The sequence below is a fragment of the Pristiophorus japonicus genome, chromosome 16 (genome assembly GCF_044704955.1).
Source record: "Pristiophorus japonicus isolate sPriJap1 chromosome 16, sPriJap1.hap1, whole genome shotgun sequence".
NCBI classification, from domain to species: domain Eukaryota; kingdom Metazoa; phylum Chordata; class Chondrichthyes; family Pristiophoridae; genus Pristiophorus; species Pristiophorus japonicus.
The window spans coordinates 96,046,220-96,073,170 of record NC_091992.1 but is presented as its reverse complement, the minus strand read 5'-3'; the positions used below and the strand labels follow the sequence as shown (position 1 = coordinate 96,073,170).

The 26,951-nt window shown below is 43.8% G+C and overlaps 1 protein-coding gene across 1 annotated transcript in view; it reads left to right on the top strand.

Moving 5' to 3' along the window:
• The first annotated feature begins 5,925 nt into the window (after positions 1 to 5,925).
• The window catches only part of LOC139227110 (heparan sulfate glucosamine 3-O-sulfotransferase 3A1-like), a 178,784-nt gene continuing 157,758 nt past the window's right edge, over positions 5,926 to 26,951 (top strand). The window contains exon 1 of the mRNA XM_070858177.1: positions 5,926 to 6,458. Coding sequence (XP_070714278.1) covers positions 5,926 to 6,458 — 533 coding nt within the window. The remainder of the gene's footprint in view (positions 6,459 to 26,951) is intronic.

The following is a 26,951-nucleotide window of genomic DNA, read 5'->3' as shown; positions in this document are numbered from 1 at the left end:
CTGCTTGCAAATGTAAAGTCATTTGGAGATGTTAATTTTAGTGCGCATCCTTCACGCCTGGCTGGTGCAAACAGTGGCCAAGACAGTAAAGATTTAATTAGAGCAGCAGGTAAAAAAGCAACTCTCCAACGAGAGGGGAGCAACGCGCCCAGAAGAGTCATGCATCACCCCCTTCAATGACATTAACGAATGATCGTCATTACTTATTTTCCAAGTGACCAGGCGTGATTCACCATGTAGATATTTATAATTCCAGCAATTTTATTTGAATCATTCAGCTTCGGGTGAAAGATGGAAAGCAGTGAGGAGTAGAAGGACCAGGCGTCCCGAGAAGCTGCAATTTCGTGTACTGCATTAAATATTTGCCACTGATAAATTAGGCATTTGCAACACCAAACTTCCACATCACACACCATCAGTGTTTTTTTTAATTAAATAATTAAGATGTTGTCAGCCGAAAAAGTCAGATTGAGGCAAATAAATCAAATCTTTTGATCTCTCTGAATATATAAATTAAAGTTTATTACTGGGCACATTGCATTGCATGTCACTGGCAGGGAAATCTTTCGATGAATATAGGTTACAGAGAATTCAGCTCGTGTTGGAATAAAGCCTTAACTTGAAACTATTTTCTACGGGGAGGGAGAGAACAGCGTGTTGCTAATACCCTGCCTCTTGAATGTGAACTCGTTCATTTTAAATGCTCTGCCTTTGTAAATTTGTCTTTCAAACATTAACATGACAGAGCCGTTTAATAAGGCGGTGATTTAAATACATTAAAATCAACTCTAGTGCCAGCACATTTTTTTGCTCTGTTTTATTTGATTTCAGCATCCAGCATCTGTCATATTCTGCTCTCTTCCCCGCATTCGGATTGACTTCAGCTTTGGAACTTTTAATACCATTTATTCTGCGATTCACTCTGTTCTCCTCTCACACATGATGTACAGCTTCTGTTTCCCGCTCTCTCTCTATCCGATTAATTTCCCGTTTTCAATACGCACATATATCACTCAATCCATACATGTGCCTTTTAAATGTTAATTATACAATAAGCCACATGTGTCCTTTTATATAGTGCACTCCTTTCCGTGATTGATCATCAGAAAATGTAGCTGGACATTAAGCTTTTTACACTTTAATAAATAGAAAATGAGTTGTATTTACATTACATACAGCACTGGGAGTGATTCTTTTGTTCAGTACCAATATCGCGATGTGTAAGGTGTCGCGCTGTTTAATGTTGCTGGGACCGACTGTACCAACTGGTGAACTGACTGTCACAGCACTGTGGTTGGGGTGTGTGACTGTTATACTTGAGTTTACTTCACTTAATATTCACATAAGAGGCTGCAGTCGTTTAGAGAAACTAAGCACTCAATTTCAATCGGGTTACACCATTGTAAAAAAAATAACAAATCCCTGCTAATTTTACTGTCGATTGATTTATCACAGAAACAAGATATTTCCCATTTCTGTGCGGGTTCCTGGTTGGCGCGGACGCTCAGATGTGCAGGAGCCCGTGTTCCCAGTGTCTTGCATTGGTCGTTGCTGCCTCTCAGAGGCTGGAATGTGTCTCCAGTCAGCTGCAAATTCCGGAGTTCCGCCATGTAGGGGGCGGGGAAGGAGCTTTTCTAACTACAAGTGAGACATCTTAATAAGAAGAATATTGAACAATCACAATATACATTAACCGCGCAGTGTGGGGATTTACAGAGGGAACTTTCTGCATATTTATGAGAGAGCAAGGGAAAATAAAAACTAATACATTTGTTTTAGAACGTGGATTTTCCCTTTTGTGATAAATGGCAACTTATGTATAGAACTGGACTATAAATTAACTTTCGTGCCCATAATACAATATCTATGACTAAAGAAAATCGCAAGATTAAAAATATCATAGATAACCAAATAAGAGCCGACCCTAGTTTTAGAATAATTCAAACCACTATCTCTACAAATAGTTCACGGGGTATTCAAGTTTAATGATTTATCGGGACCCCTCCGTGCAAAGTTTCTGTGATTGTTTGAGAGTCCAAGCACTGGTACCAGTGAACGGCTGCAACGTGCTTTCCGAATAAAACTGCATGTTCTGCAACATATATATTTATGGCTTCCGATATACATCGTTTCTACAACAAGCTATGTGCAATTTATGATGGAGAAAATTGAATCGTTTAAAATCTATTTTGGAGGACAACATTCCTTCACTCTAAGGGCGATGCCATAAGGTACGTTACATAAATGGGCAAGTTTAGTCAAATAAATTAGTCGCTCAGTTCAACTACAGGAATCTTATTTACTAGTCGATGTACAACTATTTTGCACTTTTCCAAACTTTCCTTTTAAGATAATAAATATAAAACTCTGAACCCTTCATTTGAATTTTGAGACTTGTTTAACTTTTACAAAGTTAAATCCACAAAGTTGACAAAGTTAAATCGACCCGTACATTTCAGTTTCAAATACTTGGTGAGACCTTAACGTGTTAATAACAATACTTTCCGAGTTAGTTTCCTAAATGAAAGTTTTATGGGGAAAGCGCAACTATTATGTCCAGGAATTCCAATCTATTTATATAAAATTCCTGAAATATTTGGAAAGAACATTTACCATTTTAAGCAGAAATATTATCTATTGATACACTAACACGCTACACTGTGATCAGAAATATTAATCGCTGGGATTTAGACATAATTTGCTGAAATACACAAATCTAGCGCTGTATTAGCAGAAGTGCCAATATAAAGGCAGAGTCTGGGTGTGGCAGTGCTTGATGCATTTAGAAATTAGCCTTTTATGAAACCGTTTGGAAACAACGCTGGGATATTAGTTCCCACAATTCATTCTCTCGGTCCTTAAAAAAAAGAAATCCTACAGAGGTGATTTGTTAACCATTGGCGCGCCCTTTTGTTGTGAGCCCAGGAACATATGGTAGAGCCGAGGTCGCTGATTTTTGGGGCACTCTTCTTTTCTCAGGCACTGATGTGCGGACAAATTGAAGCACTGACTTAGTTATTTTCATGCAAATTCTAACCTCCAGAAAGCAGCGGAAGAAACAACACACACACACAAAAATAAGGCAGCAGATGTGAAACATTTGGTTGCGCCCTTGTTTCACTTGTGAAGAAATAATCAAACTCTGGACAAGGCAAGTTCCAATAAAAGTGATCGCCCTTGGTGGCCTGTACGATGAAGTTTGTTCAAAAACTGGGCTAAATTAATGCAACTTAGTGGGAGATCGAGATGTTAACACGCAACAAGTGACAGAATGCAACAAAACTGGACAGAGACTAACTGAACCAGAAACGATCGGGTTGAAGGAAGATTATTGGGTCCCAACTTCTTACAATCGGACTTGGGAATTAATAATAATGAAAAGGTAATCTGTAATACGTCCAGGCGCCGGGGTTTAACCACTTCAGACTGATTCTTCGCTGTTTTGTATTGATTTTCACGTGATATAATTTCTCCCCAGACTATACCATTGTCCCAAAAACTGCTGTTGTCCTAACCTCTGTCGCTAATACGAAAACAAGGAAAGTTTAGGAGTTTGAGGGAGGACAAACACTGGCATACATTCAAGAGAAGGGCTCCAATCTTAAACGTGTTTGCTTTCAATTGTCCAGATGGTTGTCAGACAAATACACGCCAGAATCGCCACCTTTGCTGGATGTGGCAGATTTCAAATTATATTCAATATTGTTTTAAAAATGGGACACATTTCTGAGGATCCTCTTGAAGCAAATACAAACACACAATGAAGGATAGTACAAGACTACCACTCACCACGCAGTGTTCAGAAAGGAGAATGGCGTATAACTCATTCTATCAGACCCACTTTGGTGATATATTGTTGAGAAAATTAATTAGATTTATTTTTTTTAAATAGGGAATTCATGCCCAATCATAATCAGTCAAACAAAACCATGATAGCAATCTTCACAGCGCGCCTGGTTCACTTCTTTCATTGCGTGTTTGATTTAACAATGATGTTCTCTGGAACAGCTACAGTGTGTCGAAACGTGTCCTGGGGCTTTAGGAGAAAAAATGTGAGAACTATCATAACCAGAAAGTCACTGAAAAGCAACAGATCTTGTGTGGACTTTGTAATCTAGAGTAACCCCACACGCTGCTGGACATCCCGCGGATTGGGACATTGCCCATTTCAACACAACCCCACCAAAAATGTCCCCACACTCCGAAAACAATTGTTTCACTAGAGTGCTTCTATCTGCATTGGGTCTATTATGTCTAAAAATATAAATAGATACCGCATCATTTATGTTTTTTAAACTTTGTGCAATAATATTTGGGAACCCCATTCGACATCATAAAATAATATATTTCAACATGTTTTTATTGTCATTAACTTTCTCAACTTACCCCTTTCTCAATCGAGATCCCCCTTGAACTGTGTCAGCTGTACAACTTCTAAAGAAAAGAATTAGTGCGATTTACCCCCCCCCCCAATAAAATTGGTTGCATTTATTCAGATAAAGATATTTATAAATATCCCCCACTCCTATACTTTGCCTCAACTCTTTATTTTTTACAACGCTGAGTTTATCGCCCAATGACACAGGCCCGCGGGGTGGAGGAGCAATCGACTATGAAATTGTTTTGCGATCCATTAAATTGTAAAGGAGCTGCTTTTCTAAAATAACACAATTGTTTTCCGATCAGTTAAGAAGTCGCCCTGTGCCGGCCGCTGTTTACAGTATCTGACGGCTCGTGGTAGAAAGAGCAGCTCATTCGCGAGCGGAATTAAGACTTTTGTTATCATCCTCCAAACCCCTACCAGTTCCCAGCTTTAATTTTAGAGGCGCCCAGTCTGATACCGCCACCTTGACCACTGGAGCTGAAATCACCTGACAGCGAAAGAGTGGATCGCGCAGCGCAAGCAGAGGCTCCGGAAACAACTCCTGCCACCATAAAACTCAGCGCTGTTAACATATCTGGTGAACGCTTCTAACCACCTTCATCACTCCACAAATCCGGTGGGGGGGGGGGGGGGTGGGCGGTCAGATAGCTTGCAAACCCAATGTTACCAAACCCAAGTTATGCCATTTCGGCGGAACTGGTCCGTGGGGATTTCTCGTTGCAATATAGGCAGGGATTCCGTTTAGTACGAGCTATCGCGGGCACGTCGCTTTATACACCTCCACTTTGCTATATCAGCAGTCCAGTAAAATGCTTCTATTTAAATTCACCAGCGTTGCTTCGGGTTCTATTGCATTCACGCCACTCCCCTCCCATTCTCCCAATTTTACAGATAAAGCGTATTATTTTATTTTGCAACATATTGGAGCATAACTGCAAGTAGTTGACTCGATGAATTGGATTCAAACCGATGGCAAGCAGAAGCAAACAGCGGCAGCTCCATTCAGTTTCTGCCACCGCTCAGGGCCGCGCGCGCGGCTCGGGTCAATTTCATGCCCAGGTCCCGCCTGCGGCGCTCTGATAGGACGAGAGCTCCAAGGCGCCTTCTCATTGGAAGGTGGCCGGCGACCGTGATTGGGCTGGGCTGACGGTCACTCAGGCGATACACAGACTGACGCGGGACACGCCCCTGCTGAGCAAGTTTGCTACATTTGTATCCATGTGGCTGTAGCGCAAAGTGGGGATGTATCAAAGTCAGGAGTAATGCGCCGTGACAGCACACAGAGAGAGTGGACCCGACTGAAACATGCTCCAGCAAGTAGACTGGCGGGCGGCTGAAGACTGGAGCCGTAAAACTCGGAGGATATAACAAGAAGCGGGGCATCCTGTTTTATTCACAATTGGATGTTAAACACGCACATAAAAGGATCACACACACACACACACACACCAATAAAATATTTATTTTAAGCTGATACATGGCTAAATTCGAGTATGTCAGCCTAGCATGGCATTCTCTTGTGCCGGGAACTGCTACACGTTATGGCATTTAGCGCAATCTTCTCAGACGCTCCATCCACCAAGGTCTATCGGACAACTGTGGTCATGCTCTGTTCGCTCCTGATGTCCTTGTACTTCTTGTATTATCTCGCGGATCTTGGTCACACAATGCCCAGCCCCGTCCGCGGCTCAGAGGAAGGCGACTACCTGGCCGCAGACTTTGACGAGTGGCAGGCGGTCCGCAGGAAGAGGCTGCTGCAGAAGCTTCAGGTGCGGGGCTACTTGGGCGGCGAGCTCCCCGAAAAGTACTTCCGAGACCTGAGGCTGCAGTTGCAGTCCTTGACCGTCAACCAGCAAGTGACGTCCAGCAGACCTTTGGCGACGAATCCGCCCAGCACCCTGAGCTTCGGCGGGGACGGCGTGAGGAAGCTCCCGCAGGCCATCATCATCGGGGTGAAGAAGGGAGGCACCCGGGCTCTGCTCGAATTTGTCCGCGTCCATCCCGACGTCCGGGCGGTGGGGGCTGAGCCGCATTTCTTCGACAGACACTACGATAAGGGGCTGCGTTGGTACAGGTAAATGAATCTTGGGCACTTCACACCGAGCAGACACAAACAACACGCACACAGACTAGTTTATCATTAGCGGTCACTTGTTGATCCGAAGTTGCTGATAAACATTCATGAGCAATGATCTCCCAGAGTAAAGGGTGTTTTTATAAACTTAAAATACAACACACTGCTGCAATACACATTGGCGAGCGGGCATTCTCCATGCAATAATTGTTTATTGTCACTGCGTAATGTTTGATTAAACTTGTACAGCACAATGGTTAATTGTATCGTTGCTCATCACCTCTCTTCCCTGGTTTATATTGTCTTTGCACCAAAGCCCTTGTGTGTTAAAAGATTGCCTGATGCATAGGGCTTTTCAGTTGACATAAAGGGTAGCTTTCCCCTCCAGTAATGTCAATCCAGTGGCGCATTGTGTGCCAACTTGAAGTACGTATCTGGTTGGATTGCTTTGTGATTCTTGGACCATTAAGACCTGGGTATGTGCATCAAAAATGAGTCAGACTGCTTTCACAGAATTTATTGAAAATATTATCACTGAGCCGGGACAGCTGAAACTACCAGCTAAATAGCTAGCTAGAGATGGACGGGGGTGGGCGGGGGAGAGGTATGGGTGTATATAAACCTTCCCCCCCACCCCCCATTCCAAATACTTTTTTGGGAACTGCAATAATACCTTTTTAATAGCATTTAACACAGTAGTTTCCTTTCACTCAAGCTCAGCGAAGAAAAATATCAGCGAATAGCGGCTGGCTTACGAGCATAAAGCTCCAATAGTGGAACGTGCCATCACTGGATCCCGCTGAAACTCACACTAAAATGTGTTTTTTACTGTAAGGCTCATGTTTAATACTGCACCTCAGTTCCACAAGCCCACCAGCGGCTATCACAGGCCTTTCTCTCTCGTTCTTTCCTTTCACACGAAATATTTTGAAACATAAATGGTCGAATGGCTTAAATGTATCTATAAATAACACAGCTAATTTAGAACGTGAGATTATTCCTCTCGTTTTATTTCTGACACAGCAGCTTAAGCCCATTGGCGAAATAAAAGAGGCGAATAGGTTAGTTTTATGGAATCTCCGTCATTTGAAAGTAACAGCATTGGTGTTTAACAGGGCGATCAGTGTTTTATATAGCTGCTGTCTCCAGTAGACAACTTGGCAGCACCTTTGACTTTAAAACACCCCAACTAGAGAAGCTTAACAGCAAACACCAGATATATGTTGGACTTTTCTTTTAAAAAGTAGAGCAGGAACATTTTACCGTGTAGAATTCAACAGTTACAAGTGATTATGATTAGTTTAGACAGGGGAAATTCTGAGTTTCTTATCAAAACAACTGGGCATGTGGGAGTTGCTGATGACGACGAGCTGAATTCACACATCACGGCTGAAGGAAGGTTCCTGGGTCAATGGTTGCATTTACTAAAGTGAATTCAGGACCTGCCTATGCGAAGTTTCAGAACCCCTCCAATACGGTTCATTGATGATGTTACCAGCACTTACAATTTCCTCAAAAGCATGGACGAATAGTTAATTAAAAATGAAACTTCTTTGTTGAAACTCACTCTCTAAACGTCCCTAATTGTAATACGGGAAGCGTATCCATATAACTGTGGTGAAAAATTACTTCACTTTAGTAAGTCAAGGTGAAAAGTTTAAGATTACTTGTGATTTGCATACTAATACCAGCAAACATATTTAAATGGTTTGTTGTCAGGAGTATAATTTGCCAGATCTAATTCTTAATACATATGGTAAAATACCATTGTGAGATTAACATTTTAATCAATCTGTTGGTGCTCAAGTATACTCTTTATTGATGTGAATGATTCATCATACATGACACCCTTTTGGTTACTAATTAAAAGTCATTATTAAAAATCTGATTTTTTAATTTAAATTTGATTTTTGGCCAGAAAAGTATGGATCAAACACTACTGACAGTTTTTGATACTTGATATAATTATCTTTTGAGAGGTTATGCATGATACAGAATCATATATTCATATTAAAATAAGTAGTCGCCTCCAGAAATATACATATATGGACACAAATGGCAAGTAAATTTCAGGTCTGACCCTTCTCAAAAAATGTATTTATACTTTGTATTTTATTAAGTGAGGTACGGTGTTTGAAACTATTAGAAGTTAAATAGGCTAATCTTATTCTGAGATGTGTTCCTTATATAGTGTTACATTTTGAATTCAGTTTAATGAAATGATTAGACTAAGAGACAGAGCCTGAGAAAAGGTCGGAAAGGCCTGAAATACAAATGGGCTTTTTGACTTTTTTGTACCCTCTCCTTCATTTTCTTTCCATAGCTAAGCCTTGTAACAAAGTATAGATGTTGGTTGGAGCATGCAGAAAAATCTCATAAAATCCCTCTGTCTCAAACATATAATAAATTATCATTCCTCTAATAAGAACTACATGTCAGGAGAGTGAAAGTAATAGCCCTTCTGCACTTCGCCTTCAACCTAATAGAAGTTAATGATATTGCTACAAAGGGCTACAGGTTGGAAGTGCAGGAGCTCGGATTCAAACCCAAGAGCTTACATTATTCTTGTAGACCGAGCTGCATGGAAATACCAGGAAATTAGCTCACTGAACCCCTCTCCCTCCTTGCTTCAAATCAAACAGTAATTACCATTATTCTTAGGTAGCCTTGGCCATATCATTTTTTAATTGGCATTTTCAATTAATTCATCAGTTTTGAATTAATAATGTTCTTTGGAAGAGTTCTCCAATTTTGAAATGAAATGAATTTGTTGCTGATAGATTAAAGTTAACAGTAAAAACTGCGAATACATTAGCTCATTTCCAGAGTGGTGTGTTTTTTTTTAATACAGTGACCTATTTGAGAGCCTGGCATTAAGTTTCACACAGACCTGTGTCAGTCACTGAGATCTTTGAAGTTTGCTACTTGCACAGTCAAAATGAACACCTTAATCAAAAGGTTTCTGTTCAGGAATAAGCTGGCATGGTTGTTTAGTACTTTCTGATTATTAAAAAATTGATATAGGAAGAGAAAAGAGTGGCCCACTTGGGTTTGGGAACTAGTGAGTACGGAATATAAATTAGATCTCATGTTTGCTACATCCTTGCTATTGGTTTCACTCATTTTATAAACTGTTGTGCATATTTAACCGCCTGAGGCAGTTTTATTTTCCACAATACTTGCATTATTAGTAGGAATCTATGTTGAAGTTGGGTTGTCAAGAATGAGAAGCATTTAAAAACCTATTTCATGAGATAATAGCATGAGGGTCAGTAAGCAAAGGACACAGATTTAAGATAATTGGCAAAAGAACCAAAGGGAGATGAGGAGAATTTTTTTCTTAATGCAGTGAGTGGTTATGACCTGCACTGCCTGAAAGAGAGGAGGAAGCAGATTCAATAATAACTTTCAAAAGGGAATTGGATAAATACTTGAAAAGGAGCAGGGCTATGTTGAAAGAGCAGGGGAGTGGGACTAAATAGATAGCTGTTTCAATGGCATGATGGGCTAAATGGCCTACCTCTGTTTCTGTGCTGTCATATTCTATGAAAATACACTAAATCAATGATTTTTAGTATCTATCTATAAAATATTAAAATATCATGTTTGCACACACTTGTCTGCAAAATGTTACTTCCTGTTGTCACACTCTGTGTCATCATTTTCCATTAAAAATTCCGATGATCACATTTGTAAAGAAAAATAAAGACTTGAATTTATATAGCGCCTTTCATCCCCACCAGATGTCGCAAAGCGCTTTACAGCCAACGAAGTACTTTTTGGAGTGTAGTCACTGTTGTGAGGGAAATGCGGCAGCCAATTTGCGCACAGCAAGCTCCCACAAACAGCAATGTGATATTGACCAGATTATCAGTTTTGTTATGTTGATTGGGGGATAAATATCGGCCAGGACACTGGGGATAACTCTCCTTCTCTTCTTCAAAATAGTGCCATGGGATCTTTTACGTCCACCTCAGTGAGCAGAAGGGGCCTTGGTTTAACGTCTCATAAAAGACAGCACCTCCGACAGTACCCCCTGGAGTGTCAGCCTAGATTTATGTGCTCAAGTTCCTGGGGTGGGACTTGAACCCACAAGCTTCTGACTCAAGAGTGTGCTATACAGCTGGCACAGCATGAACTGATACAAATGAATTATTCCAGCTCTGTTATGCCCCCAACTTCCACGCTGTTTTGCAAGAGCAAAAAAATGATTTTAAATCTTGAAAGTAATGTGAAGCACAGCCAGCTGCACTATGCATAGAGATGGAAAGGCATATACAAAGTTAAGAGCACTGTGGTTTGTGGTAACCTTGTTTCATCTTGGATGATTCACTTCAGGGGAAAAATGGTTTCTGCTGTAATGCAGCCAGATGTGCCTATTTGTAATTTAAATTGAAATCCAAATAAAGAGAACAAGCTTGTTTGTATAGTCCCTGCAATTGAGAGCAAGCCTTTTACAAATTCAGTGTGAATTAGGCTCTGGGAAAAGAAATTTCTTCATTGCCTTACCTTGTCCTTTCCATTTCATCAATACTGTTCCTGCAACATGCATACATACATTATATACATATCAATGAGTACCAAAACAGACAGAAATGCATCAGTAATTAACTAATATATCAATGCACACATTGGTAATTTCACTTGAGAGTCTACAATAAATTACTGGCCCAGATTTTGCTGCATTAATATTAGCAAGGCTGTCAGCGCTCGCAGTTATTACAGAGTAAAACTGCCAGCAACTTCTGGCCTCCGCACATGCACAGTTAAATGTGGAAATCCATAACTTGCTGTCAGTGATACTCGGCTCCTCCATAGGCTGCGCTGTTGCAGTCTTTGCCGATAGAATCTGCACAGTAATTAATGTTATGGTGGGAACTTAGACTAATTGCCCACTATTCTCCCTCTAAAGACAGATGGAAAAGTTAGAGCTTGTAGAATCAGGAGTAAGTGAGTTTTTAATGGTGTAATAAGTGACAATTACTGCTAAACAACCTCTCTAGCCCTGAAAAATTTATTTTACAAATGTGGAGTCTCATGCCCTTAGAAGAAAAGTAATGTTGCAGATTTTAGAAAAGATATATTTTTTTCTTTTAAGTTTTTCTGTTTTTTTATTTAATGTTGCTCCCTTAATCCCATGTGCACATCCTAATCTTTATTTTTCTTCCGGTAAAATTATTTAAATGTAATTTGTATTTCCTGTTTTTTACTTCCTGCTTTGCCATCTGTGAGGATTATCTGATTGGTTGAACAGCTTCCCTGCTGTTTTACCTGTTCACAGACACCACAGATCCTCTGTAGAGGGTGCTGAATTCAAACAGATGCCGGAAGACAGGAAATCTCCACTGACATGCCCGCTAAAACTCTCTGGGCAACTGGAGGTGAGGTGAATGACGAGAGCCGTTGCTTGGCAACTCACAGCAAAATCCAGGCCAATATATTTTAAAGGGGTATTCTATTTTGAATCTGTCCAAAACATATTAGATTATCATTTTAAATTTATTGTGCGTCTATATTTCTTTACCTGAAAATCTGTGAAAGCAACAGTGTTTAATTTTCTAAGAATTTTCCCAAAATACAGCACATCTCTAATTCATTCCATGCTCATGAGATTGCCTTAAACTCCTTCTCCTCCCAGGGCAGCCAGCGGTGACACAGAAGTTGTATGTAATCCAGACCTACTGGAATTTTAACCCAGAAACTGACTTCCATAAAATCAAATTTCCATTTCTTCTCCATACTACTGTAACCTGGAGAGTGAATTCTCCTTCGGGAGTCAAAATTCACTCAAACTGCTAAAAAAATATATTGAGTTACAATGTTAAATGTCAACCAAATTTAAAAATGTGTTTAACTCTCTGAACTCCACTATGGGTGCAAATACCTGCTCAGCTTTTTACTTGATAAATGGTGGATTTACATTTGAATTTTGCAACTCACAGCCCATACTTGGCTCTCTTGCCATTGGCTGCTATTAGAAATATATTTTTTAAAGCCTAATAGACCTTGTTTCACTTTTTTCTTGAGCCCTGCAAGGTCCCAGGGGATTTGCCAGCTCCAATTCTGCCCATTGCCTGATGAAGAATGATATGGAACTGAAGTATAAACAGAGGGGAATGATGTTGCTAGGAAGTCAGTATCGTATAGTTTTCTTCAAACCAGAATTGACATGTAGCTGTCCGTTAAAAGCGATCTTTTTTTTAAAATGTATGGCTTTGGAAGTACAATCATGAAAACAGGGTTAGACCACTTAGTTGGATGCTTGTTCAGTTTGGATTGAAGGAAACCAGTGTCTGTGAGTTGGCTGCCTTGGTTTATACCACTAAATCTGAACTGCAGTCAGATTTAGTAGTGGAAATATGGGGAGCTATCTAATGAACATTGTGCTGACCTAAATAAGCACCAGTGTAAAAGCAACTTTAGATATTCAGGGGTTGAACAATTGTGGCGGTTCTTCCACTTGTCCGCTGTAACTATGGAGGAGTAGACGCGGAAAGGCAGGTCAATTGGCACAAAAGCTGTTTCCGCCATTAGTCTGGGCTCTCCGCAGCTCTTCCAGTGAAGTTACGATAGATGTTGGTAATGTTAACAATTGTCCACAGTGCAAATCGGATGATGTCGGATTGGCCGCCCGTGATACACCTCTCCTGATTTTCCTTCCCACTGAAGTCAGTAGAAAATCAAGAGCAGTGTGCAACGGGCGGCCAATCTGACATCACCTGTTTTGCACTGTTGCCAAAAGTTACAATGACCCACCCCCCCCCCCCCGATGAGCAGGAGAACCCCAGCAGAAATTCACCCTCTCAATATTTTTGGAAGGCTATGAAAATGGACTTGTCAGTAGCTCAATTGGCTACCACATACAAGAAGCTCAGTTTTTATTCTAATCTCTGTTGTGTCTTATTGCAAACACACTCACAATTGCATTAGGGGTTAGGGTAGAACATAAGGACATAATAGGAGCAGGAGCCGGCCACTCGGCCCCTCGAGCCTGCTCTGCCATTCAATAAGATCATGGCTGATTTTCTACCTCAACTCCACTTTCTTGCTCTATCTCCATATACCTTGATTACCCGAGAAGAAGTATCACAGGGAGCATGCCCGCTAATGCCTAGAATATGTTCCAGAAGAGCAAGGTCCTGTGTTAAGGGTGTGTATTTAGAAAAATTAGCCCTTAAGGATTCAACAGGTTATTTTACCACAGAAGGTATCACAGCCAAGCCTAATCCTGTTTTCAGCAGCTACAACAAGAGCAGGAAACCTAGCTGATTTGTCCTTCCCTAACCCGGGGCAGTAAGGGTAACTATAGACTACTGCCCAGCATGGATCAGCTAATTCAGTACAGATGAGGATTTGAACCTGGGATCTTCCTGGTGCACATGGCAATGAATTATTGTTTAAGGGAGAAGGGCCTGGCATAAAATTGTCATTCTTGTTTTCCACTCCCTCCATGGCCTTGCCCCTCCCTATCTCTGTGTTTTGGATCGATAATAATAGACCCAGGTTTGGGATCTGGATGAATGTTAAATAAGAGACAAGACAAATGAAGTAAAGAATAAAATACCGTTTACAGAGAGAAAAGAAACATTAATAATACAGGTTACGAAGAAAAGAGAAGTATGATAAGATGCAACAATGCTCACAGCCTTCAACCCGTCGGGAACTCCACAGCGACGGCTGGTCTGGAGCATTGGGGGTCCCAGCACCGCTCACGAATCATGGTCCAAGGTGAAGTTCAAAGAGCTACGGGACAGTGCTGTACCTTTCTACTATCAAACAAACATACTATTGAACAAAACATGGGTGCATATGGCTTATGGCCAACTCCTATTCTGTAAGGCCCCAGGTGCTTGTCCACAAAGCATGAGATCTTGAGGCGCCGACTGTCTCATAACAAGCTGGTGTGCGTCCCAAGGTCGCTTCTCTCTCTCTCTATAGCAACAACATTCTATAGGGGCATGGGACAGAGACACACTGTAAATGACTAAATAACATAATTAACTCTATGTGATTAACCCTATACAATAAACTCTGCAACCTCCTCCAGCCCTACAACCCTCCAAGATCTCTGCACTCCTCTAATTGCGGCCTCTTGTGCATCCTCGATTTTAATCACTTCACCATTGGTGGCCATCTCTACCTTTCTTTCCTCCTTTAAAACGCTCCTTAAAATCTAGCACTTTGATCAAGCATTTGGTTATCTGTCCTAATATCTCCTTAAGTGGCTCAATACTAAATTTTGCTTGATAACCCTCTTGTGATGCCCCTTGGGACGTTTTACTACGTAAAAGGCGTTATATAAATACAAGTTGTTGTTGTAAGACTGTGGCTTGGTTAAAACAGCAGCATAAAACAGAGTTGTGAAAATGAAAATGACATTGAAGATTTTGTAGAGCAGGAATTATCAGATGAATAGATGAAAAACGCCTCTAATATTTTCCTGTGCTCTGTTCTTTAAATGTTTAATGGGCAAAGTTAAACTGAACATTTAGGAATGAATTTGATCCATTCGACATTATCCTATACCAGGGAAATGCTTGTGAGTTCGAATAGCCTAGGTCAAAATTGTTAAACCTCAGAGGCCAGAATGTATCTCTCTCAGTATACCAAAGACACATCATATATGTTCCAGTCAAGGGACAGTCTGCCTTCACCTCATTTGGTAAAGCAACTATCTTGAATTCTCTTACTCCCCCAAAGGGGGATTTTAGTTATGTGGAGAAACTAGAGAAGCTGAGCTTGCTCTCCTTCGAGAAGAGAAGGTTAAGGGAAGATTTTTGGAAGTGTTCTAAATTATGATAGTTTTTTGTTAGAGTGATAAACTGTTTCCACTGGCAGGAGGATTGGTAATCAGAGGACACAAATTTCAGGCAATTGGCAAAAATCAGCCAACTCCTTAAAAGGAATGATATCTAGTAATTGGCATTGTTGTTAGGTAAATCACTAACTTTGTGGTTTGATCACCAGCAACTGGCAATTGCAAAGAAGTAACATAATTAAAAAGAAATCCATTTCTAATCCCCGCTATACTGTCAATTATGGCGTAACCCAGATTACTGTGCATCCGATTTAGAAATACACTGTTGTTAAAACTAAAACCTAGTCACAATATTTGATCATTTTTGTCCCTGCAGTTCAATGTGTAGCAAACTGAGCAAAACTAATTCTCCAAGGGAATTCAATGCCTGTTCAAGATCAGTTTTCAAATGCTTTGCTATTCTTCTAAAACAAAAAATGCAATGGAGTGATTTTTTTATCCATTCAAGGTAACATTGCTGGAGAAGGGAACAATTTCTCTTTTTGTAACCAGTGACTGCATCAGGCATTTCCTGGTCAAGCCCAACCTAAATTATACTCTGTACTTTACCACAGTAGCCCCGGCTTCAGTGGTAAAAATACTTGCATTTATATAGTGCCTTTTACGACCTCAGGACGTCCGAATGTTCTTTACAGCCAATGACGTTCTCTTGAAGTGTAATCACTGTTGTGACGTAGGCACACAGCAAGTGCCACACAAACAGCTATGTAATAATGACCAGATAATCATTTTTTAGCGATGTTGATTGAGGGAAAAATATTGGCCAGGACACCAGGGATAACTCCCCTGCTCTTCTTCGAAATAATGTCGGGGATCTTTTGGGCCCAAGTTTCGGGCCGCGCCTAGAATGGCGCAGCCCCGACCTGGACTCCCGTTTTTTGCACCACAAAGTGCACCTAAAAAAAACTTACAGATTCTCCGGCTCCCTGCTGGTCCTCTGGAGCCGGGCGTGGCGCAGCATGAGCTGTAGGAGGCGGAGCTAGGTCCCTGCGCTGAAAATAGTGCCGGGACCTCTGCACATGCGCGCTACAGTGGGCGCGCATGTGCAGTAGCTCCAGGCGCCCAAAACTGTGTGGGAGGGGCCTGAAGCACGCAGTCCCTAGCCCTGGCCGAATGGCCTCACTGGGGCTGCGTGTATAAGGCTGCCTCACCCGCCCAGCTCCTGCTTCCTCCTGACCCGACTCGACTCCCACTTCCCCCCCCCCTCTGCCCCCGGACCGGACCCTCCGGACTGGACCCGAACCGCGCTTCCCCCCCCCCCCCCACCCGACCTGACCTCCCTCTTCTTCCCTCCCCCACCCTCCACCGACCCGAACCGCATCGACCTCCCTCCCACCACCCCGCGACCCAACCAGCGCTCCCGACGCCCCCCCTCCCCCACCACCCAGACCGGACCCGACCCAACCTGATCTCCCTCACCCTGCCCCTGTCACGAACCAACCCAACCCGACCTCCCTCTGCCCCCCGCCCCCCCCCCGACGCGAACCGACCCAACCCGACCCGCACTCCCTCCCTCCCCCCCCCACCCCGAACCAACCCGACCTCCCTCCTCCCATCCCCCCCCGATCCGACCTGTGCTCCCGACCGCCGCCCCCTCCCCCCCGGACCGGACCGGACCCGACCCGACCCGACCTCCCTCCGTCTCCCCAACCCGACCCGCGCTCCTGACCCCGACCCGCGCTCCTCCTGACCCGATCCGCGCTCCCGACCCCAGACCCCGGACCCGACCCGACCCAACGCCACCTACCTGTAAATCTGGTGCTAGGGATGGGCCCTGCCCGAAGTCTTGGGCCCGGCCCATTCACCCTCCCTCCCCCTTCTCCTTCCCCCCCTTCTCCTTTCCCCCTTCTCCTTTCCCCCCTTCTCCTTTCCCCCTTCTCCTTTCCCCCCCTTCTCCATTCCCCCCTTCTCCTTTTCACCCCCACTTCTCCTTTCTCCCCCACTTCTCCTTTCTCCCCCCCTTCTCCTTTCCCCTCCCCTTCTCCTCTCCCCCCTTCCCCCTTCTCCTTTCCCCTCCCCTTCTCCTCTCCCCCCTTCCCCCTTCTCCTCTCCCCCTTCCCCCTTCTCCTCTCCCCCCCCTTCCCCCTTCTCCTCTCCCTCCCTTTCCCCTTCTCCTCTCCCCCCCCTTTCCCCTTCTCCTCTCCCCCCCTTTCCCCTTCTCCTCCCCCTTCCCCTTCTCCTCCCCCCCTTCCCCTTCTCCTCCCCCCTTCTCCTTCTCCTCCTCCCCTCCTTCCCCTTCTCCTCCTCCCCCTTCCCCTTCTCCTCCTCCCCCTTCCCCTTCTCCTCCTCCCCCCCTTCCCCTTCTCCTCCTCCCCCCCTTCCCCTTCTCCTCCCCCCCTTCCCCTTCTCCTCCCCCCTCCCCTTCCCCCCTTCCCTCCCGCTTCTCCCCCATCCCTCCCTCCCCCTCTGCCTCCCTCCCTCCCCTCCCCCAGGCCCCACTCTCTCTCCCTCTACCCCCCGCTTCCCCCTCCACTCGCTGTCAGAAACACAGACACTGACAGACAGAGAGTGACAGACAGAGAGACAGAGACACTGACAGAGACACACTTGGGGGGGGGGGGCATCCCAGCACGCTGTTGGAGGGCTCCCGGTGCTGCAGTCAGTAAGTAGAAAATGTTTTATTTATTGATTTTAAAAAAAATTATTTCTTATTAATTTTTTTTGATTGATTTATTGGTTGATTTATTGATGTTTTTATCATTTATTATTGATGATGGCTCTTTATTTGTAAAACTGAAGTGTTTAATGTTTGTAAACTTCCCTTTAAATCCCCCCCCATTCCCGACGCCTGATTTGTAACCTACGCCTGATTTTCTAAAGTGTAGACAAGGTTTTTTCGAGCGTACAAATATCTTCACTTACTCCATTCTAAGTTAGTTTGGAGTAAGTTTTCACTGCCGAAACTTTGAAAACAGGTGTAAGTGGCTGGACACGCCCCCTTTTGAAAAAAAAATTCTGTTCCAAAGTGAAACTGTTCTAACTGACTAGAACTGGAGCAAACTAAATGCCGAAAATTTGAATTTCTAAGATATTCCGTTCTACACCAGTTGCTCCAAAAAATCAGGAGCAACTGAGGCCGAAACCTGGGCCCTTTATGTCCACCTGAGAGAGCAGACAGGGCCTCGGTTTAATATCTCATCCAAAAAACAGCACCTCTGGTAGTGTGGTAAAGTTGACCACGCAGTATTGGTGCCTCAAGTGGGTCTAAGATCTATTTGTGGATGTCCCTAAAGGCAATGCTACTCCTAGCACTAAGACAAATATTGCCATAGAATGCAGAGGCAGCCATGTTTTTGGCCACCAGTTTATCAACTCAGCTGATCAGATAGACCAGAAACATACGTATTTCTCACTAGTGTAGAAGTTGCCCTTCAGTAGAACCCGTAGCACCAGGATCCTAGCTGTTCAACAATATAAAAGTGTATATGATTTAGTATGGTTCTCGCTGTAGACTTCTCCAACATTGTGGTTTTAGGGAAAAGAAAACACATTGGCTCACTTTCACCAGTGTGACATTTTTGATTCCCAGACCAGCATACCTTATGGCTAGGACTGTAATTCCAACACAGATTGGGGTGTCATGAAATGCTGCCATCGACATGGCTATACATTCCCCTAACTGAAATCAGAAAAATTGAAAATGTATCCTGAGTGTTGTTTCCTGTGCTGGATGGGAAGGAGTGCAGTTATCATCAAACACATGGTCTATCTGGGGAAAAACAGTGAGAAGTTACCCCTGTGTAGTTTATCTGTTGTTAAGATGAAACATATTAGTTCGTCTGCTATTAGTCTGAGCTCACTGCACTGATAGTTTCTCAGCTGTTTGCAGCAAGTTCATTTTATCAGTTGAGCAATCTGGATGAGATACCTCACCATAGTTTGATCAACAGGAAGAAACAGGAACAGCCTCCGCTGTTTTCGTGCCAGCCTGGATTGCGGTAAGTGACATATATAAGAAATATCCTGGTTTCAAAAGGTTTCGACCTCAGCTATTTCATTAATGATTTATTGATTTTGCCATATTGCCTTAATGTGTGCAGTGTACTGGACTGGTTCTCCCTCTCTCCCTCTATTCCTGTAAATTGTGCATATCAACATTGTGAATTCATTAAGTTGTAAATAAAATCACACATTAGTGGCATTGCAATCTAATGTCCAGGTTAGTGCATTTTGCCATATCAAGAAAAAAAAATCCTGAATATGTCCAAAAATTATATTCTTTTGCCCAATTTTTCTATACTTAATTCAGAAAATATACCGTGCATTTTAATCTTATTTCTGAAGTATGACCTTTCTGTGATGACTATAACTGCAATTTTGTAAAGAAACAGATTATTCACTTGGTAGAAATTCTCCAAATGGATTCTTCCTTTACTTGGTAAAATCAATATATTGTGTTTTCATCCATGTCAATATGGTGCTGATGGTCTTTAGGGACATTCAAGTCTTTCTTTCTGGTTGTTTCCTGTGTAATGGAGCATTAGTGACACCCTGACACTGTTATTATGTAGGATTAAAGGAAATAATGAAAGGTTACCTGACTATCTGATTGAAGCATTTAATCTTCGGGTAACCTGTTTCCAGTCAAGGCATAATGAGTGGGAGGAGCTGCGCCTTGGATCATTGCCCATTGATCAAGCAGTCTCTGGAGTGACAACGCAATCTTTCAGATACTAGTGCCATGCAAGTATTGCCAGTAATTGTGCCAGAATTATAAATAGCCGAGGGGGTGAGGTTACATTCTACACTTGCACATTATTTGCAATTATACAACATTACTCTTTAAAAAAAAATGTGACAATGCTGTCACGCAGCAAATTGGAATCCACATAAAGGAAGTTGCTGGCCTTAGCTGTGTCATTGGAAGTGATGCTTAGGCACTGGGTGGGTGTGCAGGGCGGGGGTTGGTGGGGGGGGGGGGTGGCGAGAGGGGTTGTAAGAATACTAGCTGGTGGGATACTGCTGTGTAACCTTGCCTTTTGGCTTGCAGTTGAGTCAGCAGTCAGTACCAGCACAGGCCTGGAAACAGGTGACTTGCTTCACCTCTTGACTGGGAAAGGGTGCGTAATCCGGGATGCGCTAAATGATTCTTTTACACTCTAGTCTGGATCTTGACATTACTCCAATTTTTAAAGCAAACATCATGCCTGTGAACCTGCAGCAAAGGTTAAATGCATGTGCAGGCTGCCTTATAACAATTTGGCACTGGGTCAAAATCCTGGAACTGCCGACCTAACTGCATTGTGGGAGCACCTTCACCACATAGGCTGCAGTGGTTCAAGAAGGCTGCCAATCTCTTCTCGAGGGCATCAAGGGATGGGCAATAAATTTATCAATGGCCCTGCCAGTGACCCCCAATATCTGAAGCATGAATGAATTAAAAAAAAAATGCAATATTGATGCCATAATATTATGACACATCAGTATGGAGACTGGCAATAGGTTTGTGTGTGATGTTATGTCAATGCCGTGACATCACCATTTGAATTACATTGCAGTAGTTCTACTGAGATAATCAGCAGTCAAGAAGACACAGTAAAAAATGTTGTGGGAACCCCCTCCTATAGGAGCAGATGACGGAAGGACAATATAATTAGATCAACTCTCAGGCTTTTTTTTTCCAAGAGAAAAGAGACCCAGCCTGTTGGTGAGAGGGGAGCGACCTGTCAAAAGCCCATCGGGAGATCGTGAGCCAGCGGCAGTTGGTGAGAGGGGAGCGACCTGTCAAAAGCCCAGCGGGAGATCGAGAGCCAGCGGCAGTTGGTGAGAGGGGAGCGACCTGTCAAAAGCCCAGCGGGAGATCGTGAGCCAGCGGCAGTTGGTGAGAGGGGAGCGACCTATCAAAAGCCCAGTGGGAGATCGAGAGCCAGCGGCAGTTGGTGAGAGGAGAGCGACCTGTCAAAAGCCCAGTGGGAGATCGAGAGCCAGCGGCAGTTGGTGAGAGGGGAGCGACCTGTCAAAAGCCCAGTGGGAGATCGAGAGCCAGCGGCAGTTGGTGAGAGGGGAGCGACCTGTCAAAAGCCCATCGGGAGATCGAGAGCCAGCGGCAGTTGGTGAGAGGGGAGTGACCTGTCAAAAGCCCAGCGGGAGATCGAGAGCCAGCGGCAGTTGGTGAAAGGGGAGCGACCTGTCAAAAGCCCAGCGGGAGATCGAGAGCCAGCGGCAGTTGGTGAGAGGGGAGCAGCCTATAAAAGGCGTACCGGTGCAGCTACAGCGGGAGAGAAAGCAAAATAGAAGTAGAAAGTAATCAAAAAGTGACGTCACAGCCAATGTGGTAAGTGATTGGCTGGTGATTGGTGAGTAGCTTTTCTTTTCTTTTTATTGTTATTACCAATTTAAGGGTATCTAAGGTTAAGACATGGCAGGAGAGCTCGGCCATGTGATATGCTCCTCCTGTACCATGTGGGAACTCGGGGACACTTCCGGTGTCCCTGGGCGCTACGTGTGCGGGAAGTGTATCCGCCTCGAGCTCTTGATGGTCCGCGTTGCGGAATTGGAGCTGAGGTTGGATTCACTCTGGAGCATCCACGATGCTGAGAATGACGTGAGTATCACGTGTAGTGAGTTGGTCTTACCGCAGGAGAAGGGTCCACAGCCAGATAGGGAATGGAAGACCAGCAGGAAGAGCAGTGCAAGAAAGATAGTGCAAGGGTCCCCTGTGGTCATCCCCCTGCAAAACAGATACACTGCTTTGAGTACTGTTGGGGAGGATGACTCATCAGGGGAGGGCAGCAGCAGCCAAGTTCATGGCACCGTAGGTGGCTCTGCTGCAAAGGAGGGCAGGAAAAAGAGTGGGAGCGCGATAGTGATAGGGGATTCGATGGTGAGGGGAATAGATAGGCGATTCTGCGGACGCAACCGAGACTCCAGGATGGTATGTTGCCTCCCTGGTGCAAGGGTCAAGGATGTCTCGGAGCGGGTGCAGGACATTCTGAAATGGGAGGGAGAACAGCCAGTTGTCGTGGTGCACATTGGTACCAACGACATAGGTAAAAAAAGGGATGAGGTCCTACGAAAAGAATTTAAGGAGCTAGGAGCTAAATTAAAAAGTAGGACCTCAAAAGTAGTAATCTCGGGATTGCTACCAGTGCCACGTGCTAGTCAGAGTAGGAATCGCAGGATAGCGCAGATGAATACATGGCTTGAGCAGTGGTGCAGCAGGGAGGGATTCAAATTCTTGGGGCATTGGAACCGGTTCTGGGGGAGGTGGGACCAGTACAAACCGGACGGTCTGCACCTGGGCAGGTCCGGAACCAATGTCCTAGGGGGAGTGTTTGCTAGTGCTGTTGGGGAGGAGTTAAACTAATATTGCAGGGGGATGGGAACCTATACAGGGAGACAGAGGGAGACAAAAATTAGGCAAAAGCAAAAGACAGAAAGGAGATGAGGAAAAGTGGAGGGCAGAGAAACCCAAGGCAAAGAACAAAAAGGGCCACTGTACAGCAAAATTCTAGAAGGACAAAGGGTGTTAAAAAAGCAAGCCTGAAGGCTTTGTGTCTTAATGCAAGGAGTATCCGCAATAAGGTGGATGAATTAACTGTGCAAATAGATGTTAACAAATATGATGTGATTGGGATTACGGAGACGTGGCTCCAGGATGATCAGGGCTGGGAACTCAACATCCAGGGGTATTCAACATTCAGGAAGGATAGAATAAAAGGAAAAGGAGGTGGGGTAGCATTGCTGGTTAAAGAGGAGATTAATGCAATAGTTAGGAAAGACATTAGCTTGGATGATGTGGAATCTATATGGGTAGAGCTGCAGAACACTAAAGGGCAAAAATCGTTAGTGGGAGTTGTGTACAGACCTCCAAACAGTAGTAGTGATGTTGGGGAGGGCATCAAACAGGAAATTAGGAGTGCATGCAATAAAGGTGCAGCAGTTATAATGGGTGACTTTAATATGCACATAGATTGGGCTAGCCAAACTGGAAGCAATACGGTGGAGGAGGATTTCCTGGAATGCATAAGGGATGGTTTTCTAGACCAATATGTCGAGGAACCAACTAGGGGGGAGGCCATCTTAGACTGGGTGTTGTGTAATGAGAGAGGATTAATTAGCAATCTCATTGTGCGAGGCCCCTTGGGGAAGAGTGAACATAATATGGTGGAATTCTGCATTAGGATGGAGAATGAAACAGTTAATTCAGAGACCATGGTCCAGAACTTAAAGAAGGGTAACTTTGAAGGTATGAGGCATGAATTGGCTAAGATAGATTGGCTAATGATACTTAAGGGGTTGACTGTGGATGGGCAATGGCAGACATTTAGAGACCGCATGGATGAATTCCAACAATTGTACATTCCTGTCTGGCGTAAAAATAAAAAAGGGAAGGTGGCTCAACCGTGGCTATCTAGGGAAATCAGCGATAGTATTAAAGCCAAGGAAATGGCATACAAATTGGCCAGAAATAGCAGCGAACCTGGGGACTGGGAGAAATTTAGAACTCAGCAGAGGAGTACAAAGGGTTTGATTAGGGCAGGGAAAATGGAGTACGAGAAGAAGCTTGCAGGGAACATTAAGGCGGATTGCAAAAGTTTCTATAGGTATGTAAAGAGAAAAAGGTTAGTAAAGACAAACGTAGGTCCCCTGCAGTCAGAATCAGGGGAAGTCATAACGGGGAACAAAGAAATGGCAGACCAATTGAACAAGTACTTTGGTTCAGTATTCACTAAGGAGGACACAAACAACCTTCCGGATATAAAAGTGGTCAGAGGGTCTATTAAGGAGGAGGAACTGAGGGAAATCTTTATTAGTCGGGAAATTGTGTTGGGGAAATTGATGGGATTGAAGGCCGATAAATCCCCAGGGCCTGATGGACTGCATCCCAGAGTACTTAAGGAGGTGGCCTTGGAAATAGCGGATGCATTGACAGTCATTTTCCAACATTCCATTGACTGTGGATCAGTTCCTATCGAGTGGAGGGTTGCCAATGTAACCCCACTTTTTAAAAAAGGAGGGAGAGAGAAAGCAGGGAATTATAGACCGGTCAGCCTGACCTCAGTAGTGGGTAAAATGATGGAATCAATTATTAAGGATGTCGTAGCAGCGCATTTGGAAAATGGTGACATGATAGGTCCAAGTCAGCATGGATTTGTGAAAGGGAGATCATGCTTGACAAATCTTCTGGAATTTTTTGAGGATGTTTCCAATAAAGTGGACAAAGGAGTACCAGTTGATGTGGTATATTTGGACTTTCAGAAGGCTTTCGACAAGGTCCCACACAGGAGATTAATGTGCAAAGTTAAAGCACATGGGATTGGGGGTAGTGTGCTGACGTGGATTGAGAACTGGTTGTCAGACAGGAAGCAAAGAGTAGGAGTAAATGGGTACTTTTCGGAATGGCAGGCAGTGACTAGTGGGGTACCGCAGGGTTCTGTGCTGGGGCCCCAGCTGTTTACATTGTACATTAATGATTTAGACGAGGGGATTAAATGTAGTATCTCCAAATTTGCGGATGACACTAAGTTGGGTGGCAGTGTGAGCTGCGAGGAGGATGCTATGAGGCTACAGAGTGACTTCGATAGGTTAGGTGAGTGGGCAAATGCGTGGCAGATGAAGTATAATGTGGATAAATGTGAGGTTATCCACTTTGGTGGTAAAAACAGAGAGACAGACTATTATCTGAATGGTGACAGATTAGGAAAAGGGAAGGTGCAACGAGACCTGGGTGTCATGGTACATCAGTCATTGAAGGTTGGCATGCAGGTACAGCAGGCGGTTAAGAAAGCAAATGGCATGTTGGCCTTCATAGCGAGGGGATTTGAGTACAGGGGCAGGGAGGTGTTGCTACAGTTGTACAGGGCCTTGGTGAGGCCACACCTGGAGTATTGTGTACAGTTTTGGTCTCCTAACTTGAGGAAGGACATTCTTGCTATTGAGGGAGTGCAGCGAAGGTTCACCAGACTGATTCCCGGGATGGCGGGACTGACATATCAAGAAAGACTGGATCAACTGGGCTTGTATTCACTGGAGTTCAGAAGAGTGAGAGGGGACCTCATAGAAACGTTTAAAATTCTGACGGGTTTGGACAGGTTGGATGCAGGAAGAATGTTCCCAATGTTGGGGAAGTCCAGAACCAGGGGTCACAGTCTAAGGATAAGGGGTAAGCCATTTAGGACCGAGATAAGGAGAAACTTCTTCACCCAGAGAGTGGTGAACCTGTGGAATTCTCTACCACAGAAAGTAGTTGAGGCCAATTCACTAAATATATTCAAAAGGGAGTTAGATGAAGTCGTTACTACTCGGGGGATCAAGGGGTATGGCGTGAAAGCAGGAAGTGGGTACTGAAGTTTCATGTTCAGCCATGAACTCATTGAATGGCGGTGCAGGCTAGAAGGGCTGAATGGCCTGCTTCTGCACCTATTTTCTATGTTTCTATGTTTCTATGTTCACCCTTTCCTGATATGTATACCCTTGTATTTCTGGTATCATCCTTGTAAATCTTCTTTGCACCCTTTCCAGAGCCTCTATATCCTTTTTATAATATGGTGACCAGAATTGTACTCTTAAGTGTGGCCTAACCAACGTTCAATACAGGCTTAGCATAACTTCCCTACTTTTCAATTCTATACCTTTAGAAAGAAACCCGAGTGCTTGATTTGCTTCTTTATGGCTTTGCTAACCTGTGTCGCAACTTTTAGTGATTTGTGTATTAGTACACCGAGATCCCTTTGTTTCTCTACTCCACCTAGACTCACACCCTCCAAGCAATAAGTGACCTCCCTATTATTTGTTCTTGTGAAGGGTGCTAGAAATGTAAGTTGTGACTGCACCGCCATTGGCATAGTGGATGGAGCCTGTGATATGTCCCATACTTTTTGAGGCAATAAGGATATCACTGTGGTAACTTATATCACGATATAGTATTCGGCAGTCCCTCCTGTCGAGGATGACCTGCTTCCACAACAAAAAAGATTGAGTTCACAGGTGTTTCAATGAGGGACCTGACATTCTAGGTCCAGAACTACATGTTGAAGGGTGGAAGTTGCCTGTGCATGGATTCTTTTAATGTGGGGTGGCCGTTGCACACCAGCCACCACACTGGCTTGACAGAGCTAGGTCTTGATCCAGTGGCAAGGGTTAACCAAGACGACTGGAGACCAAGCTCTGCTGCACGGACCTAGTGCACACACATGCTCCTATTATCCATAGATCACAGTGTGGGCTGGCCTGTTATATCACAATATAACTTTGTACCATAAGTCTAGTGATAATTTAGCACTGCTACTAAAAACTGTTGACAGACACAGAGTTTGGTGATGTTAATTCTGTTTCCAAGGCACCGCTGTTTCTCAAGTTTTCCATACAAAATGGGCAGCTCAGGGCAGTGTGCTGTGATACTTATGAATGAGGATTGAAAGTGTGAGGCATTTGCTGCCAGTCTCTGGAAAACTAATCTGTTGTTGATTACAGAGAGACTGTGTCCTGCACGCACTATATCAGGGGTAGCTTCAGGGGAATTCTGTATAATCATTCTTTCTGGCTGGCTGCAACCATCATTTGAATACTATAATGTTCTATAACCTTTTGGACCCAAATCAGATGATTTTCTTCTTGAACTGCACTGGTTTGATTGTTGCTAACAAACGAGAGTCACAATAAAATATCTGCAGTCGGAATCAGCCAGGGAAATTCAAGGTGAAAAATAATCGCACACTAATTATTAGCAGAAA